The 21,461-nt window shown below is 34.2% G+C and overlaps 1 protein-coding gene across 5 annotated transcripts in view; it reads left to right on the top strand.

The window, feature by feature from the left end:
- Nucleotides 1–21,461, top strand: part of Sycp1 (synaptonemal complex protein 1) — a 99,226-nt gene that overhangs the window by 29,733 nt on the left and 48,032 nt on the right. For all 5 annotated transcript variants that reach the window (XM_076574733.1, XM_076574734.1, XM_015999208.3 and 2 more), the window contains 4 exons: nucleotides 8,103–8,197; nucleotides 8,649–8,833; nucleotides 10,932–10,999; nucleotides 15,867–15,928. In XM_076574733.1, the coding sequence (XP_076430848.1) occupies nucleotides 8,103–8,197; nucleotides 8,649–8,833; nucleotides 10,932–10,999; nucleotides 15,867–15,928 (410 nt within the window). The remainder of the gene's footprint in view (nucleotides 1–8,102; nucleotides 8,198–8,648; nucleotides 8,834–10,931; nucleotides 11,000–15,866; nucleotides 15,929–21,461) is intronic.

Below are 21,461 nucleotides of genomic sequence, written 5' to 3'. Positions count from 1 at the left end.
TATCCACTCTTCCTGTGGACCCTTCCTAGTTTTTTTGACCCACACTCAAACCCAGCCTCATACATATATGCATATATAAGAATTAAAATCTAGTGTCCATATAAGCATGTTCACGAAATGTTTATCTTTCTGAGTCTGAGTTAACTCAGTTTCCAGATGCATCCATTTTCCTGCAAAATTTTCAGTGAACATCCAGGCTGATTTCATTTCCTTGCTATTGTGACTGGAGCAGCAATGAACACTGATGTGCAAGTATCTGTGTGGTAGGATTTAGAGTTCTTCAGATATATGTAATACAGGCTGGCCTTTCCCCCAATGTATACTTTTAAATACTTCTATAAAATTATTAAGTAGATATAGTTGTATGTTTATTTCTGTGTTCTATATTTTGTTCCATTGTTCTACATTCTGTTTTTGGACAAGTATTGAACTCTTTTTCACTGTGGCTCAGCAGTATAATTTGAGGCATTGTTGTTTTTGCTTTGGGTGGACTTAACAGTATTTTGTTTTTCCACATGGATTTTAGGGTTATGTTTTTCTAGTTCTTTGAAGAATGTCATTGCAATTTTGATGTGGGCTTTATTCAGGCTGTAATTTACTTTTGGTTATATAGCTATTTTTACAATATTCTTTCAATTGTGAAGCATGGAATTTTTAATAATCTAGTTTTTTTTTAACTCAATTTCTGTTTTCAGTGTCTTAAAGGTTTCACTTTAGAGGTATTTTCTTTTCTTTAGGTTTATTTCTAGGGATTTACTTTTTTGAAGCTTTTATGAATAGGATATTCTTCTTGATATTTCTTTCACCAAGTTTGTTATTGGTATAATGAAAACTACTGAGTTTTTAATGTTGATTTTTGTCTTCTGCAGCTTGTTAAAAGTGTTTCTCAGACCTAAGAGTTTTTCTGGTTGTAGTAAATAGAGTATTTTAAGTATAGAATTATGTTGCCTGCAACTATGGATGATTTGACTTATTCTTTTCCTGTTTGTATTTCTTCTGTATCTTTCTGTTATGTTACTGTTTTAACTAATGCTTCAAGTATTATATTAAGAGTTGAGAGAATTGTCTCATTCCAGATTTTAGAGGAAATACTCTTATTTTTAGTATAATACTGCTTATAGGCTTGTCATATATAGTCTTTATTATGTTGAGGTATATTCCATCTATTCTTAATTTTTCATGAAATGTTGAATTCTATCATACCTTTTCTGCATATATTGAGATGATTATGTATTCTCTTTTAAGTCTTATATTGTATATTACATTTATTGATTTGCATATGTTGAGCCAACTTTGCATCAACTTGTATAAAACCAGCTTGGTTATGATGTATAACTTTCTCAATGTGTTCTTGAATTTGATTTACAAGCATTTTATAGAGAAGTTTTACACTGTGTTTATCTGATAAATTGGTATGTAGTTTTACCTCCTTCCCTCCCTCCCTCCATTTCCCTCTTTTTTTCTAATAAAATGTTTGTTTCCACCTGCCTGGACTGAGTCTACCAGGTTGGTGACAGTCCTGGGGGAGGCTTTGCCCTGGAGGAGGTGAGAATGGGGGGTGGGCTGGGAGTAAGGGGAGGGGGTGGGAGGGGGGAGAACAGGGGAACCCGTGGCTGATATGTAGAACTGAATGGTATTGTAAAAAAAATGTAAAAAAAAAAAAGTTTGTTTTCAGTTTTGGTGTCAGAACAATACTGGCTTTATAGAATGGAACAAGTCTTCCTTCTCTATTTTGTGGAATAGTTTGAGAAGATTGGCATTAGGTTTTTCATAAAACTCCGGAAGAATTCAGCAATGAATCCACCTTGTTCTGGACTTTCGTTTATGGGGAGACTTTTAGTTATTGCTTAGGTATCATTTCTTTTTTTAATTTTTTTTAAATTTTTTAAATTTTTTACATATTCTGAGCTGGGTGTGGTGGAACATGCCTTTTAATCCCAGCAATTTGGGAGGCAGAGGCAAGTTGATCTCTGGGAGTTCAAACGTCAGCCTCTTCTGCACAGTGAGTACCAGGCCAGCCAATGCTACATACTGAAACTCTGCCTAAAAAAAAAAAAAAAAAAATTCATCCATTTTTTATAGCTTTTTCAGATTTTTGGTATATAAATTTTCAAAGTATTGTCTAATGATGTTTTGGATTTCACTTGAGTTTATTATAACAGCTCTTTTTTTTTCATCTCTAATTTTGTTAATTTGAGTCTTCCTTTTGGTTAGTGTAGCTAGGGGTTTTTTGATCTTGCTAGTCTTTTCAGTACTTTGATTTTGTGTATCATTCTTTAAGTCTCTATTTCATTATTTTTTGCCCTAATCTTTATTATTTCTTGCCATCTTTTCCATTTAATTTTGGCTTCCTCTTCCTTTTCTCGGACTATGTAGTGATTGGCTATTTAAATTCGCCTCTTCCTTTTCTCGGACTATTTAGTGATTGGCTATTTAAATTCGCTCTTTTTATTTGAGTACATATAGCTGTAAACTTTCCTTCTAAGACTGCCCTGGGTTTATCCTAGAGCTTCTGGTAGGTTGTGCTATTGTTCTCATTCACTTCTAGAAATTAAAAAAATTCCTTATTGATTTGTGAAACTACTCATTGTTCATTTAAAAGTGTCTAGTTTAGGCTCTAAGTGTTTGTGTAGTTTTTGAAGTTTTTCTTGCTATGTTGATTTCTCAATTTATTCATCTGTGGTCTGACAAGATTTCATGCACTACTGAAAGAATGTATATTCTTTATTATGTTTGATTGAATAAATTCTTTTGATATCTTTAAACCCTTTCTACTATATGGGTCTCCAGGACTGACCTAAGGTCTTTATTCAGGCTTGGTGGTGAGCATATTTACCCATTGAACCATTTTGCTGACCCTGGGAGGGAGACCTGTTTAAATATGAGAGTGAATTATTAAAGACTCCCATTATTATTACATTAGAGAATATGTGAACATTTTTAGGCCTTTTAAAGTTTGTGATAAGAACTTAGGACACATAATACTTGATTCAGAGATATTTAATAATATCTATATTTTATTATATTAGTTTTTTTTGAGATAATTCTCACTCTGTGGCCTTGTTGGCCATACCTGGAACTTGGTATATAGACCGGACTATCCTTGAACTCATAGACATCTACCTGTCTCTGCATCCTCAGTGCTGGGATTAAAGGCCCGTGCCACTATACCCAGCTCTTACATTTTCTTGATGAATTATTCCCTTTATTAATATATAGTGATAATCTCTTCTACTAGTTTTGGTTTGAAGTCTATTTTATCAGATATGAGAATTATAATAGCATGTCACATTATTTGCGGTCGATAGATTTCCAGCTTTTGAATGTCTTTTACTAGATATGTATGTGTTTTTGCTAGGTATATGTGTTTCTTGGGAATAACAGTTGCATGACTCAATTTGTTTTACTTTATTCAGTTACTCTGCATCTTTTAACTAGCAACTTGAGGTCATTTGCATTTCAAGTTGTTGTTGAAAGGGATTTGCTATTTCTACTATGACTTTTTTTTGATTGTTGTTGTTCTGGTTTGATGGATTATTGATTGTTCTTTTCTTCTTCCCCTGTTAGTATTAGGGGTTTGGTGGGTTTCTATGTTAGAACATGACTGATTCCTTCTTGACTTGCTTCTCTTCTTTTTTTCTTTCATAAAATATGTTTATTCCCGTCTCCTTATGGATGAGAGTTTCTTTCTTCTTTTGCTGTGCATAGTTTTTCTTTAAGGATTTTTCTACAGTGCTGGCTTGGTTGTGATGAATTAATTGCCTTACTTATACTTGTCTTGAAATGTTCTGTTTCTTCATCTTAAATTTTTTTTTTTTTTTTTTTTTTTTTTTTTTTTTTTTGGTTTTTTGAGACAGGGTTTCTCTGTGTAGCTTTGCGCCTTTCCTGGAGCTCACTTGGTAGCCCAGGCTGGCCTCGAACTCACAGAGATCCGCCTGGCTCTGCCTCCCGAGTGCTGGGATTAAAGGCGTGCGCCACCACCGCCCGGCTTCATCTTAAATTTTTAAATTAAAATTTTTTTTGAGAATTTCATTGCATGAGTTGTCTCAATTCACTCTTGTACTTGAATTTTAATTTGGTCTGTTGAACATTATCTCAGAGTTCTTAAATGTTTTTGTTACATTCACTAAGTTTTTTCTTTATATGTATCTGTGCATATTGTCATCTTTACTTCATTCTCCATTCCTGAAATTCTTTCTGCTTGTTCTCATCTATTGATGGTCCTTTCTATTATTATTTTTTTTTTATTTCATTGATTCATCCATTTCTAGAATTTCTGTTTGGTTCTTTTTCTACTTCTCAACTTTATTGACTTTTCCTTCCTGTTTTTAATTTTTTTCTTCCAAGTTATTGACATTTTTATCTACCATATAAGTTTCTTGTCTAGGTCCTGAATTGATTGACTACTTTTTTCATTTATCTGCTTACTTAAGTAATCTATATGGTCATTGATCTTTTTTAAAAGTAGAACTGGGATATTTTTGTGATATTTTAGCCATATTTCATTATTTTTGTTTTCTAGTATAGAGAAGTTATGTGCTTGTGAGGATATTTCAGCTGATAGCTGTCTGATTTTTGTGTTCCTTTGTTGAGTTTTGCATATTTGTTGGAATGAATGTAATTTCTAGTTTTTCCCCCCCCTTTCCTCACTGTTTTTGTTTGTTTTCTTTTACATGAATCCTCCAGTTGAGTTTTCTTCACTTGGATTAAAGCTGACTCCAGTAACCAAAAAAAAAAAAAAAAAAAAAATTGATGACACATGTTCTAATATTAACTGTAGGAGAAGACACTTGTACACTTCACTTGTTTCCCTGTAAAGTTCTTAGACAATTAGCTGGATGTCTTAGCTGGTCTTCCGTCTACATTAGAATCCTGAAGAAGTAGTTTGTAATACTAAGGAAGTGATACCTCAGCAGCATAATAGATGAACTTGACAGTGGGAATGAGAGCAAGCCGGCAAAAAACAAAAGCTTTCTTCTTCCATGTCCTTTTATGTGGCTGCCACCAGAAGATGTGGCTCAAATTTAGGGTGGTTTCTGTCTTAGTCACTATTCTATTGATGTGAAGAGACACCATGACCAAGGCAACTTTTTTTTGTTGTTTTTGTTTTTAAAGAGAGCATTTAATTGGGAATTTGAATACAGTTTTAGAGGTTAGTCCATTATTATCATGGCAGGGAGCATGATGGCATGAAGGTTTGTGCTGGAACAGTAGTGAGAACTATACCCTGATCTGCAGGCAGAGAAATTCTGGGTGTGGCATGGGCTTTTGAAAATTTAAAGCCCATCCTCAGTGATACACTTCTCTAATAAGGACACAGTTCTTAATCCTTATTATCCTTTCTAATAGTGCCACTCCCTGGTGACTAAACATCAAATATTTATGCCTTTGGGGCCCATTTTTATTCAAACCACCAGTTTCCAACCTCAGATGATCCAGATTTAAGATGGTTCTTTGCATCTCAAATGGTCTGAATTTAGGATCTTCTCAACTCAGATAATCTAGTCAAGGAAAAAAAAAAAATCTGTCACTGGTGTGCCCAGCTTAGTTAATTACAGATGTAGTCAAATTGAAACCAACATTGTTACTACATAGATGCTGGGAATTGAATCTGGTTCTCTGCAAGAGCAACAAGTGTTCTTTACTACTGAGCCATCTCCCAGCTGCTAACTCTTTTTTTTTTTTAAATTGATTTATTTGTTTTGTATACACTGTTCTGTCTGCACAACAGAAGAGGGCATCAGATCTCATTATAGATGGTTGTGAGCCACCATGTGATTGCTGGGAATTGAACTCAGGACCTCTGGAAGATCAGTCAATACTCTTAACCTCTGTGCCATCTCTCCAGCCTAAGCCCAGCTGCTAACTCTAACCATTATTGATTCTATTTGGTTTAAGTGTCTCTTCTTTATACTTCTGTAACTTATAATAAGTACTCATTGGTACTTGTCATTGTTTATTGGTCTCCCTAGACAGTTGTATTACAAATACATATATATTTAGGCCCATTTTCTAGCACGCATCACCATTATCATCATCATCTTAATAGCATTTATTGATTATATATTGCACTTTGTGGTTGAACATTTTAAATTGTATTATCTTGTTTAATCATAACAGCAAGTCTTTTAAGCTGTCAATAATCAATATTCTAAATTCCTAAGTGTGTGGAAATAGTGGAGTCAAAATAGTTAAATATTCTGGTAGCTAATAAGAAAAGACAGTAAAAATGGTGAAATGGCTCAGCAGCTAAAGGCATATGCTGCCAAGCTTGACCTGAGTTCAGCCTCCAGGATCCACATGGTGGAAAGAGGGAACCCAGTCCTGCAAGTTTTTGCACATGTATGCTATGACACATGCATGCCTCCACACAGACAGACAGACAGACACACACACATAAATAAATGAATAAATAAATGTAGTAAGAACTTTAAAAAGAAGCGATAGTATAATTTGAATCCAGAAAAGATGATGAACTTTTTTCTTAGTGTTTATATGAGGTTTAAAAATGAATATATATATAAGGCATATAAACTAGTAACTGAGGCAGAATTTAATAAACATTAGTTATTAAGTGGAATCAAAAGCTTTTTACATAACATAGCCCACTAATAAATCTTTAATATTTATGGTTAGAAATTAGAAGTGAAGATAGGAAATTGTGAAAATAAAATCATGAATAATTTTACCACTGGAATATAAATGAAAAAATTTTTGTATATTCTTTTATGTTCATGGTTTACATAAATACTATTTTTTTCTAAGACAAGGTTTCTCTTTGTAGTTCTGGTGCCTTTCCTGGATCTCGCTCTGTATACTAGGCTGTCCTCGAACTCACTGAGATCTACCTGGCTCTGCCTCCCAAGTGCTGGGATTAAAGGCGTGCACCACTGCCACCCGAGACATAAGTACTACTTTAACCTGTCATTTTGTCCTCATGTTTTATGACTGTCAGTAAGATTTCTATTATCATTTTAGTGACTACATAATATAATAGTTCATTTATGTACAATCATAGTTTAATGTTAACTTTTGGATATTTATGTATTACTGTTTTGCTATTCTAAAATATTTCATTCAGGCATGGTGTGGTACATGCTTGTAATCCTTCACGAGACTCAGGCAAGAGAATGGCAAGGTCAAGGCTAGGCTGGGCTATATAATTTCTAGGCTACCCTGAAATATAAATGAATTTCAGGTAACTAGGGGACACATGGTGAGACCCTGTCTCAAAAACAAATCCACCACTATCACCAGCACCACCATCAAAACCAAATCCAGAACACAAAATAAAACTGAAAAAAAAAATAACCCTTAAAAAATAGTTAACATTTTAGTTTTAAATATCCATCTTTGATGAGACTCTCATAGGGAATTGAGGGAATTGACTGTATCTTGTATTATCATAAGAAAAAAAAAAACTTTTTCTTCAAAACCTCGAAGACCTCAAACTATATCTTTGAAGACCGCCTGAGGCTTGGATTTTCGTGTACTAATATTGTGATATTTATGACCTCACAGAACCTTAGCATCCTCCGCAATGGACAAAATGCTTTTTATTTTCAAAACTTTCAATTTTGAGAAGGAAAGCATGGGATAACTGAGTTACTCAGTTTTTTTTTTTTAATTTAAATTTTTTTTTAAGATATGAGCTGGCCAAATTACCCAGGTTTGCCTCCAACTTCTAATCCTTCTGTCTCAGTCTCCCAAGTACCTGGTATTAGAGACTTGCATTCACTATACCTGGCTCCAAAACATATTTGTAATAACAAATGAAATAGGACATGACATATATAAGCCACTTGACTCCTTGACAGAAATGTAAAAAAAAAAAAAAGGAATAGTCTGTTAATATTCCTGTTAAAGCTGGGTTATGTCTTTTTTATTTTATTATAATTATAAATGTAGATACTGAAAAAAGTTAAAATGTTCACTTTTGAATTTTTGGGAAAAATGATCTTACCAAATTGAGAGTGTATATTTGCGTTGTTTTTATTTTGGACTATTTTCTAGTAGAGGAAAAGGAGCAATTGCTCTAGCAGTTAGTCTTCTTGAAAGCCATTTTCTATCAAACAACGCCTAACTATAATTTTATCTTTTAGAATTACAAGATGAAAACTTAAAAGAATTAAATGAAAAGAAGGATCATTTAACATCAGAACTTGAAGATATGAAAATATCATTGCAAAGAAGTATGGTATGATTTAAAAACTAGTGTATAGTATGTATCACACAATCAGTTAACAGATTTTTATTTCATATGACTAAAATGTATAATGACTTAGATTCAAATAGAGAAGACACAATCCTGCTCTATAAATGCTTCTAATAAAAGGCACTGGATAAAAATACCTAAATACCAATAGTATGACTCAGGCTAATAAATTGTCACAACAGTTTAAGAATGGAGAGAACTCTGTGGGCTAACCTGTCTGGGAAAACTTTGTGGAGGGGTCAGAACTATAGATAATGGTGGCTTGAAATTTGGTAGTAGGTGGGTTATTCCAGTATGCCAAGGAGGGGCAATGAAAAGGAGGAAGTATGGAGGGCAAGAGGGCAAACAAATTTATAGAAGCAGATGACTTAAGACTTGTCACCATTTTAGACCTTTGCATTATTCTTACTGTTTTGTGCTTTATTTCACTTAGAACACTCAGAAGGCTTTAGAAGAAGATTTGCAGATAGCAACAAAAACGATTTCTCAGCTCACTGAAGAAAAAGAAGCTCAAATGGAAGAATTTAACAGGGCTAAAACTGACCACTCATTTGTGGTTACTGAACTTAAATCTACTACATGTACCTTGGAGGAGTTTTTGAGAACAGAACAGCAAAGGTGAAACATTTCTTATTTTAAACAAATAAATAAAGAAGTAAAAATGATTTACTTTTAATATTCAGTACTATTTAAAGTCAGGCATTTTCTGGAATAGTTTTCATGTATGTTTTGCAGTGGGGTCAAGCTATATAAACAACTTAAAGTGTCCTTAAGTATTGAAGTGATAGGACATATTTATTAATACTGTGGGTCAGTGGTTCTCAGCCTTCCTAATGCTGTGATCCTTTAATACAGTTCCTCATGTTGTGGTGACCCCTTAACTATAAAATTACTTATGCCAGGCGGTGGTGGCGTACACCTTTAATCCCAGCACTCGGGAGGCAGAGGCAGGTGGATCTCTGTGAGTTCAAGGCTAGCCTAGGCTACCAAGTTAGTTCCGGGAAAGGCACAAAGCTACACAGAGAAACCCTGTCTCAAAAAAAAAAAAAAAATATATATATATATATATATATATATATATATATATATATATATATATATATATATTTCATTGCTACTTCACAACTATAATTTTGCTAATGTTATGAGGTATAATATTATTATTTTTGGAGCTAGAGGCTTGTCAGAGGGGTTGTGACCCACAAGTTGAGAACCACTACATGTGGGTTAGTTGAAGAATTTGTTTTTAATGAGATCTATAACCTTACTTACAATGTATAAACTTAGTAACTATGTTGAGATAGAGCAAATATTACTCCATATGAGATAAATTATTCATTTGCTTTTAGCACTAAATAGTATTTTAAAATTAGAATATTAACAACTAGTTCTTTTTTTTCATTTTATACAGTTTTTATATAAAAGTATGTTGAACCTAGGTAATTATTTTTGTCCTGTTAGCACAATGCTTAATGAAATTTGGCACAGTAAAGAAGAGGGATGAATTTCTCTTCTAGTTTATATCCTGGTTCTACTTAATTTTTCTTTACTACCACACATAGTAAGGAGAAAAATGTAGGTTTTCTAACCCTTCTATTATATATTTCTGATTAACTTGTTGAGGCAATTTTCAAATAGTAAAATTGAGAATTACTGTATAATCATCTGTTCCAATTACCTTAGTAATTTTTTTTTATTTACTACATTAATTTTTTAAAATTTTGTATGTTCATGGGTGTTTTGCCTGCATGTATGTCTGTGTATAACATGCATGCAGAGCTTACAGGGACCAGAAGGGGGTGGTGGATCCCCCTAACTGGAGTTACAGACAGTTGTGAGCCCAAATGAGGGTACTGGGAATCAAACTCTGGTTCTCTGGAAGAGCAGCCAGTGCTCTTAAAATACTGAGCTATCTTTCTAACCCCTATTTTTACTACATTTAAACATTTTTTTTTGTGTGTATATATGTGTGTATGTGTGTGTGTGTGTGTATGTGTGTGTGCGCGCGCGCCTGTGTGTGGAAATCAGAGGACAATTTGTAGGAGTAGGTTCTTTTCTAGTCATTGAATTTGGGTTGTTAGGCTTGGTAGCAAGCTCAGTTATCATTTGAGTCATCTCACTGGTCCAGCAGTTACCTTAGTTGTATGGTTTAAGGAAACAGAAGATCAGAAAAGTCAATAAAATGATACACATTCTTTTATTTGTATTTTTTAAAGGAAAAATTTATTATAATAAATATGCATTTAATATAATATAATTACATTTCCACTAATGTATAAATTTGATTATCATCAATAGTTAAGATGCCTTTTTTGAATTTTGCTTTTGTTTTTTGAGACAGGGTTTCTCTGTGTAGCTTTGGAGCCTGTTCTGGAACTTGATGTGTAGACCATGCTGGCCTTGAGCTCACAGAGATCCACCTGCCTCTGCCTCCCAAGTACTGGGATTAAAGGCATGCGCCACCACTGCCCTATAGTTAATATACAAATTATAAGCCTTAAAGTTTTAGGTAGATAGACTTATAACAATTATGTATTTATTATAATTTTCATTTTAAGCTGTTTTATTTAGATTAATGCTCAATAATGTCTAATAACGGAATAAATCTATATGTTACATACATCAGTTGTTACAGTATACCAGTTTTAGTTATTATTATATTAGATGAATCCTGAATAAATAATAATTTGAACTTTAAAATAATATATCTCATAAGATTGGAAAAAAATGAAGATCAACTGAAACTACTTATCATGGAGCTCCAGAAGAAATCAAGTGAACTAGGTAAGAGTTAGACAGTAGTGTACTTTGATAGCATTAATAACCAATTAGAAAAACAAAATTGGGTTTTTGTTAAATTTATTAAATGGTTAACAAGGAGTTAAAAGCACTTAAGTGTTCTTGCAGAAGACCTAGATTTAGTTTCCCCATATGATGCTCATAGCTGTGAGACAAAATACTCATGCATATAAAATGAAAATAAACATAAAAATTAGGGAAAATCATAACAGGATATAGATTATTTAAATTTTAAGAAGACTTAAATTTATGCAGTTTATCGATGTCTAGAAACCTGAGATATTTGTATTTTCCTTATTTTAGGATTCAGAGGCCTGAATTCTTCTTAGGGAAATGTCTTACATTTCAGTTGAAGAAACAGTTTTTGAGTCAGGATTATACTTCATAGTTCAAACTGGTTTTGAATTCTTGATCCTTTTGTCCCAGCCTCATGAACGCTAATGATTACAGGAACGCACCACTGCCTGGATTTGTTTATTTATTTGTTTGTTTCTTGAGAGTCTTGCTATGTAGCTCCAACTGGCCTAGTCTTGTGTAGACTTGTGGCCAGTCTCTGTGTAGACTGGCTAGTCTTGAACTTGCAGCAATTTTCCTGCCTCTGCCTCCCAAATGCTGGGATTACAAGTGTGCACCATCACACCTGGCTTGTGTCTAAATTTTGTAGACTTTGTTGCTTTGTGGTATTTGATTTATGAAATACTTTTGAAAAAATTTTCTGTATTATCAGATAGTATTGCTAATATTCAAGAACTTACACAGACAAAACAACTTATAATTTTGTGAATTTATGACCATGTAGTTAGCTAACTATAAGTCTATGCTTCATATTTTTTAGCTGGACTATCTGCAAGTATAGACAATTAAAAGAAAAGAAAAACAAGTTTTTTTCAATTTCAATTAAAAAGTATTTTTAATAGATTAATATTCCTGAATTGACAGATATTTGTCTAAATTATTTTTACAAATTTCTATAAACTTTACTGTTAGTGTGAATATTTATATTATTAGTTGAATTACTTGTATAGTTAAAATAATTATAGGTAATATTGCCTAGTATTTGAAATGCTTGCCTAACATTTCATAAGTAGTTCATCTCTGTGATTGAGTCCCTTTGTAAAAAATATTTTTATAAGCATAATTATATATAAAACCAGCATGATTTTTTTTTTTTTTTTGGTTTTTCGAGACAGGGTTTCTCTGTGTAGCTTTGCGCCTCTCCTGGGACTCACTTGGTAGTCCAGGCTGGCCTCGAACTCACAGAGATCCACCTGGCTCTGCCTCCCGAGTGCTGGGATTAAAGGCGTGCACCACCACCTCCCGGCAGCAGCATGATATTTTTATACATCACAAGTTTTTATCATATTTACTTTTGCTTATGCCCTTCCTATTCTTGATAATCTTTTTACTCTTACCAACTAGCCCTGTTTCTAGTTTCATGGTGTGTGTGTGTGTGTGTGTGTGTGTGTGTGTGTGTGTGTGTGTGTGTGACTCAGTGAGTTTCATTACGGGGGTTATAGGAGTGTAGGTGACAGGATCATGAGTACCTTATCAGTGTTTATACCACGGAAGAAAATGTCTATCCTATCCTATCAGGTTTGGTTGAATTTTTGAACCATATTTATGCCTTTTTTTAATGCTTAATTTTTCCATTGTAGATTAATGCTTGACTATCCAACATTGTAATGTCCAAATAATTTTATTTGTAATTTTACTTCAGAGCATGATTATAAAAACAACCAGGCATGGTGGAACATACTTTTTTTTCCCAGCACTTGAGAGGCAGAAGTAGGTGGATCTCTGTGAGTTCAAAACCAGCCTGATCTATATAGTGAGTTTCAGGACAGCCAGGGCTATGTAGAGAGAGACCCTGTCTCAAAAAACCAACCAACCAACCAAAACTCAGATATAATGCTTAAAGACAAATTTCTTATCTAATTCAAAAATTCTTTCAGAACATAGTTATTTTTAAATTATCATACTTACCTGCTTGCTTTAGAATTGTTGAATGTTGTAGATTAAGGAATAATTTTAGTACTTAAACTGTCTTTAATGTGTATTTATAACAGTTCAGTTTACCATTAAATGGCTAGTATATATCACAATGTAATTTCAATATTTTCCCATACCAGAGAAGTTTGTTATTATGAGAAGTTTGGATAAGGAATTTGAGAACTGTAAAACAGCACCGTGTGTTTTGTGAGAACATGAAAAGTCAAACCATGTTCTTGAGAAATCTTTAATTACTATGAGAGAAAGTTTAAACACATAAAACCGTTAGGGTAATAGTATCCAGAATGAGGGGCTAAGCAAAAATTATGTTAGAGTAAGAAATAAAATATGAGAATTTCTCTTTTTGGTGTATGTATGGTGAATAACATAATACATATTTATATTAAAGCTTTGTATAAAATATAAATTCTTTTATATTTTTTAACATATTTATATATTTGAGGTAAATCCTCAGGGTTTTTTTTTTTTTTTCCCGGAGCTGAGGATCGAACCCAGGGCCTTGCTCTTGCTAGGCAAGCGCTCTACCACTGAGCTAAATCCCCAACCCCTTATGCTCAGGTTTTTTATTGAATGTTAATGTTGATACCAAAAAGAAGCAAAAGAGTTAGGAAAGGCATTAAGGAAGAGTTAGATGTTAAGAATAGATTTTATCCCCAGCTAAGACTCATAGCAATGGTAGAGAAAGTGCTTGAACTAGCCTTCCCCTGTACTCAGATTGGAAGCAGATGCAGAGCTCCACAGCCAAGCACTTGGCCAAGCTCCTGGAGTTCATTTGAAGAGAGGGAGGAGGAATTATGGGAGCAAGGGGGGGGGGTCAGGATCATGATAGGAAAAATCACAGAGATAGCTGATCCAAGCTATTGGGAGCTCATGGACTCTGGACTGACAGCTGGGGAGCCTGCATGGGACCACACTAGGTCCTCTGAATGTTTGTCACAGTTGTGTGGCTTGCTGTGTTTGTGGGTGCCCTGGCAATGGGACCAGGACTTACCGTAGGTACACGAACTGGCTTTTTGGAGCCCATTCCCTATGGTGAAATGCCTTCCTCAGCTGGGATGCAGTGGGGAGGGGCTTGGTCCTGCCCAACTTGGTATGCCAGCCTGTGTTGACTACCCAAGAGAGGCTTTACCCCCATGAGGAGGGGATGGGGGTAAAGTGGGGAAGGGAGGTGGTAGGAGAAGGGGAGGAGAGGTGGGAGGAGAAGATGAGGGAGAGGGAACACTGGCTGGTATGTAAAATAAAAAAAAGATTTTTAAAGAAAAAGAAAAAAGAAAAAGAATAGATTTTAAAGTACAGAGAGGCTTTGGATAGTTGTAGAGGATGATAGATTATTGAAAATACTGTGTATGGGAGTGCAAATTAAAAATTACATAAAGACCAAACATTCTATTCTTGAGTTAATAATATAGTTTTCAAAGTCAGAAATCTTTCCAGATATTCTGTATTTTTCTTTAGTTCATTTTATTTTGGTAATCTTGATTATATATGTGTGTATATAATTTTTCTATTTCTTGTCTCTTTTTTTTCTAATTGTGTGGAATTGAGGTAAGAGTGTTCAGATCATTCAACTAGTCCTCAAGTTAAAAAATTTTTTTTTTAATCTAAAACGAAACTTTCTGATTAAATAAGGTTTGTATGTGACAAGTTTCTTCTTTTGCTTCTATATTGACATTTCATGTTTTGTTGATTGGAGGAAGCTGTTATAAGTGTTTTTTTCTAAACAAAGAGAAGTCTGAGTTCTATTACATTTCCAATAATTAAAACTCTTTAACAGTGAACAAAAATAATATGTCAGATACAACTTAGGTGACAGCTGGAAATTAAGAGACTATAGGAAGTTAAAAATGTAAAAAAGAAAAAAGTGGGAAGCTTGTACTGAAAACATTTTTTAAATTAATATTGAATTCACAGAAGTAAAGGTAAGCACTGTAAAGCACTATTTTTCCTGGTAGCAAGGATGTAAAAGCAACAAAATAGGAATAGGAATTAGAGAGAAAATATGAATAATACAAGTTCTTGATAATTGAAGGGGGAAAAAAGTAGAGAATGTTCCATAGTATTGAATATGACCCAGCTACATAATGAATAAGACTGAGAATGGTGTTACAAAGTGCTTATTGTTGGTTTTCAAGATCATAATTTTATTAACATCATGGAGACAGAAGTTAAAAAAATATGTAGTTAACATCAGGGATTTGAAAGATAACATGAAAAATTATTAGCTTGAAGGAATATAGAGGTTAATCAGATATCTTTGTTTTTATATTCATATGTAGTGCTTGGTGGGATAGGAGAAAATAAGGATTTCTCTGCACAGAGTTGGTATGTTTTAGAGCAGATAAAGTCACAGAAGTGGGGATATTGAAATTCAAAAAACAATGATCAGAACTAGCTTGAGAGATGATCAGTTCTTTCACATTTGAAGAGAAGCCAAACAAATTCAGGTAGTAATGAGTTGAAAGTAAAGGTACACACTGACGCCATTCCAAATTATTTTATGTAGATATGTTGCTTATTTTGCGTCATGAACTTTGGGTTCATTTGCTATGAATTAACCCAGAAAGACAACTGTCAGTATTTATCCATTTTTATTTTTGCATAGTTGTTTTAGACTCCCTGTAAGCTTCTTTTGTATGTTAATCTGCCTCTTTTTAAGGGTATGTGTGCTCATTTAGCAGCATAATAGAAGTAGTTTCTCTCTAGGCCTTATATCCTGTCTAGTCTTAGGTTCTTGGCCCAATAATGGTGCCAGATATGGGTTGATTCTTTTCAAATGGCGTTATTCTTATTTCTTCTCTTTCCTACCTTTTAATCCGGCTATTAATATGTTGTTTAATTTTAGATGAGATGACTAAATTTAAAAACAACAAAGAAGTGGAACTTGAAGAATTGAAAAAAATATTGGTAAATATATATTCTTTCCTATTAATATCCAGCAGTTACTTTAAAATAATTTTGATATTACTGGCTTATGTTTTCAAACTATAAAATTTTATGCTAATTTTTCTGCTAAAATATAAAAATTTTACATTTGCTTTTAACTAAAGCTTCAATCTTATCTATCTATTTTTATAGGTTTTTATTAACCATCTTGGCCAGGATGCTTATATTATTTAAACATGTTGATAGCACACTTAAAATAAGAACATATGCATATTTTGCTATACCATAAAGATCCAGGGAACAGTAGACACACTTGTCCTGAAATTGTTTTCAGTTTTCTTTTTTTAGTGTGATATTGGCTATGGGTTTGTCAAATATGGCTTTGCTACACTGAGGTATTATCCTTCTGTACCTAATTTATTCAGGGATGTTATCATGAATGCATGTTTAATTTTATCAAAGGCCTTTTCTGTGTCTATTGGAATGATCATGTGATTTATAGCCTTGATTCTTTTTATGTTCTTTTTTTACATTTATTTATTAATTTACATATGTTGAATCATTCTTGCATTCCTGGAATGAAACCAGTTCAGTCATAGTGCATGTTCTCCTTAATGTGGTATGAATTGGATTTGCTAATATTTTATTGAAGTTTTAAACTTATACTTATTAAATATTTTGTTCTATAGTATTATTTTTTGTTGTATCCTTATCTAGTCTTGGTAGTAGGGTAATATTGGATTTATAAAATGATTTAGAGAAGATTCTGTGGATTTCTGAGAAGAATGTATATTCAGTAGCCTTTGGGTGGGATATTCTATAAATGTATATTAACATTTGATCTATAGTGTAGTTAATTATGAAGTTTTATTTCTTTTTCTGGTTTGGATGATATATTTACTCATGGAATTGGGTATTATAGTCACATATTATTACTTAATCTTGGCCTGTCCATTTGTGTCAAGTAGATTTTGTTTTATGAAATTGGATATACCAATGTTTGATGCATATTTATTTCCAATCATTATATCTTCTTGTTGGATTGTCACCTTAATTAATTTGTAGTGATCTAGTTCATCTCCTCTGGCTTGTTTTGGCTTGAAGTGTGCTTTTTCAAATACTAGTAGTAGCTTCTCTGGCTTGTTTTCAGTTTCTACTCGCTTAATATGTTTTTTTCACATTTCCCTTTTCCAGTTAAGTATGCTTTGCAGAGAACAAACAGTTGGAAATTATTTTTTAATCCAATTGTCTAGTCCATGTCTTTTCAACAAAAGGGGTATAAACAGAAATATGTAGAAGGCCTTTTGATAGCAAAACAATAGTAAGTTCTCTACGTGGGCCTATGATATCCTTAGTCATGGGCTTTTCACCAGGTTTACCATACCAGACATGAAATCCCTCCTTGGAGCAGGCCTCACACCCAATCAGAAAGTGGTTGCTTATCCCCATAACAGTTGTTCCACACTATTGCACCTGTAAGACACATCTTGGTAGGGAGGTCAGTATTTTAGTATACAGGATTCAGCACTGGGAGAGACCATTAGTCTCTCTTTCACCAAGGAACTGTATAACACGTTCTGGCACTATAAAAATTAGTCATCAGGAAGAGAATTTCCTGGTAAGTTATGTTTGATTTTTCTGTGTTCTGCATCCCAAGTGAATGTTATCTTCAGTAATAGGGTCTTACCATCTGATTATGTTGAACAGTTAAGAGAAATGACAGTAGACTGTGTTGTTTCGGGCACTTCAGAGCCTCCTAAGGAGGTAGCCCATGCCTGGCACTAAGATTTTCATTTAGTAACCCAAATTTGGAGTATTATTGTTCAACCTTGAAGGATGCTTCTGTTCAAACTCTTGTATTTTATATATATTGTATTTAAAAATCAGCATACATGGCTGGGCAGTGGTGGCGCATACCTTTAATCCCAGCACTTGGGAGGCAGAAGCAGGTGAATCTCTGTTTGAGACCAGCCTGGTCTACAGAGTGAGATCTAGGATAGGCACCAAAACTACACAGAGAAACCCTGTCTCAAAAAACAAACAAACAAACAAACAAAAATTAGTGTACAGACCAGTGGATTTTTGTAAGACTTCTTCATATATTTTTAGTTTTGGCTAATGTACCCCCTAACTTCTCCTTTCCCTAGTCTCCCTATTCCCATTTAAGCCTTTAACCCTGAGAATTCCCCTGATCTCCATTTATGTGACCTATATTTTTTTATCCTATCTAATTAAAATTGATTTTTTGAGTTGGAAGATGAAACGCTTCCATATAGCTTTTCATGTACTGGTCATTTTCGTTAATAAGCCTTCTGTCACTCGCTCATTTTCCCATTCCCCACTACCCATTCATGATTTATTTATCCTCTGTGAGTGTGTTTATCCCTCTTTTCAGTCTGAAATATTCCTTCCAGTATCCTCTGTAGAGATGGCTTAGTGGTAAGCCATAACTTGAATATAACTTGAATTTGTTTTTATCATGATAAATTTTATTTCTCCTTCAGTTTAAAAAAATACTTATTTTTATGTTTATGTGTGAATATTTGCATGAATGTATGTGTACTACATGCATACTTAGGGCTTTCAGAGGCCTGGAGAAGGCATCTGATTCCCTGGAACTGGAGTTACATTTGTGAGCCTCCATGTAGGTCCTAAACTATTCTATACTGTTTCCATACTGCTGTGTCCTCTTTGAAATCACTGGTTACTTTTACAAGTAGACTTTTGAATTTTTTTTGGCATTTTAGCCACTTTAAAATTGATTGATTGATTGGTTGATAATGTGTGTATGTGTTTGATGACATATGTGTGGAAATCAGAGGACAGCTTATGGGAGTAGATTCTTTCCTTCCACTATGTGGGCTCGAAGGATCCAACTCAAGTCATCAGGCTTAATGACAAATGCCGTTACCTACTGAACCGTCATACCAGCCAATTCAGTTTCAGCCATTTGAATTTAGTAACAAAATAGTTATGATCTCTTGTAACTGTCATATTGTTTGATTTTTCATGATTATGTTTGTATATTATGATTTGTACATTTGTTGATATGGATATTTCTTATGACTTTATTTGGGGATCTTCTTAGTGAGCAGTCTTCTTTTGAGGACTCAGTACTGCTTGGAGAATGGGGAAAACAAACTGCTGTAACAGTTGTTACATACCAAACTATATAAGGAAATTCACTTAATATTTATTAAAGCCTATTCAGTTCCTCTAGTGGCCATAGAATATAAAATAACAAAAGTAATGTAGAGTTAGCTATAAAGTTAAATATAATTAGGGTAGCAATAAAAATAATAAATACATGAAATAAAGGAAGGGAACAAAGGGAGGGGGAAAAAGGAGCAGAATTAAATTAAAGAACAGAAAAAGAAATGAGAAATGTTAGGAAGTGACAGAGAAAAGAAGTATTGAAATCTAATTACACAATAAAGAAAATGTGTGGTAAAAAGTTGATGAATGTAAGAGGAATGAAAAGTTGTTTTTTTTTTTGTTGTTGTTGTTGAGACAGGGTTTCACTGTGTAACAGCCCAGACTATTTTAGAACTCACTTTGTAGACAAGGGTGGCCTTGAGCGAGTAAAGATGATCTACCTGCCTCTGCCTCCTGGGTGCTGAGATTAAAGGTGTACGCCACCACCATCTGGCAAAACAAAATTTTTTAAAAGCATATCTTACACTTTTAAAATACTTACAGTATAATAGGAAGAAAGAAAGAAACATAGTAGACAAAACAATAAACACACATAAAAACCCAAACAAAACATTTCAGGTCTGTTTGATAGAGATAAATTGCAAATATCTTTAACTCAAAAATAAAATAAAAATAAAAACTAAAAATTAAGACAAAATGTTCAGTTGGATTTACTCCCAGTCTTCTAATGTTGGAGTCTTTTGGTAGAATAGTTTGTCAGTTGATGTTGGAGTCTTTGTCTTTTTCCTTTTTTTGTTTTTTCAAGACAGGGTTTCTCTGTGTAGCTTTGCGCCTCTCCTGGAACTCACTTGGTAGCCCAGGCTGGCCTCGAACTCACAGAGATCCGCCTGGTTCTGCCTCCCGAGTGCTGGGATTAAAGGTGTGCACCACCAAAGCCAGGTGTCTTTGTCTTTTCTAATGTTTAGGCTAGTGCTGATTCTGGACCCTGTTTAGGGTCAGATTTATAGTAGAATTGCCTTCACTTTAGAAGTTTTCCTCTTTATGATTAACAATTTCTGCTGGCCGGACTTAGCTTTGCATCTGTGGGTAGGGTAGTTTCTAAATTTTCTAGAGGCTCTTGACAATTTGTACACACTGCAGTTACTACTGTCTAATAAATGGGGTATCTCATGAGTGTATTAGAGCGTATTGAGATCTGTACTATAGTATAGATCTGTACAGTCTTAGTACTTTCAATCCTTCACATTATCAAATACTATGTAGGAGAGAGGTGGCTGTGGAAATTGCAAGGTTAGTTAAAAGAATATCATCATCCAAAAGGTAAGCCAGATTACCTCAAACAAGCTTCAGAGTTCTTAGTCCTAACAGTGAACTACTTAGTAGGTAGGTGGCCTCAAAAGTTCAGCCATCCACTAACTTCAGACTCAGGCCATCAATCTCCACAGCTCTCCTAAAGTAATGGGATCTATTTTTTTTTTTTTAAACCATGGAAGGTTTGGCTACAGACCACTGAACTCTTTATTGCTTGACCTCCCCCACCCCCTAGCTCTCCTGAACTTCTTAAAATGTCTGAATTTCTAAAAATGCTTTTCTCCTTCATGATTGTTGTCTCACACCTAAGAGCTTTGGGCAGGCTGTTGCCTGGTTTTTGGAATTGTGATTATGCCTTGTTTTCAGACCCCTAGAGTAGCTCTGTCTCAACCAATAATCTAATTCTCAAGGTGGCACCCAGGGACAGCCATCTGAGAGAGAAGGAATGACAAAGTGGACCTCTTCTCCATTAGCCGTTGTCTTACCCGATTTAAAACTGGATCCATGTCTTAGCAAGCATTGTGGACTTGCTCTGTGTGAAAGACTGGCAGTTTCTTTTCTCTAGGGTCATCTGACAGCTATTGGATGAAGCTTTTGTTTCTTCTTTCAGTGCTGGAGCCTCAGCTGGAGCAGTGCACTGCACATTTCTGTTTGCCGCTTAGCCTTTCTGCTTTCTTGTGTTTTTCAGTCATCCTGTTGCCTCCTTTGTGATTTCCAGTGCTCTTCCAATTATCCCCGCCTAGAATAGAGCCTGACTTTTGTTGTCCTTACTTTTCTCATTTACCCTGTCCCATTAAGGCAATTTCTAACTCACTGTTTTAATTTCAGTTTTTAAATAATTTATTCCTTTTGTTCCAGGTCTCTGTCCATTAAATTTTTTATTTTTGCTTTACATCTAATATCCACTTATGAGTGAGTACATACCATGTTTATCTTTTTGGATCTGGGTTACCTCACTCAGAATGTTTTTTTACTAGTTCCATCCATTTGCCTCCCTAAATTTCATTAAAGACTGACTTATACTCCATTGTGTAAATGTACCACATTTTCTTTATCCATTCTTCGGTTGAGGGGCATCTAGGTTATT

This window comes from Peromyscus maniculatus, chromosome 6, assembly GCF_049852395.1.
Source record: "Peromyscus maniculatus bairdii isolate BWxNUB_F1_BW_parent chromosome 6, HU_Pman_BW_mat_3.1, whole genome shotgun sequence".
Classification (NCBI taxonomy): domain Eukaryota; kingdom Metazoa; phylum Chordata; class Mammalia; order Rodentia; family Cricetidae; genus Peromyscus; species Peromyscus maniculatus.
Note: the sequence above shows the minus strand (reverse complement) of the source record. Positions and strands in the feature narration are given on the sequence as shown.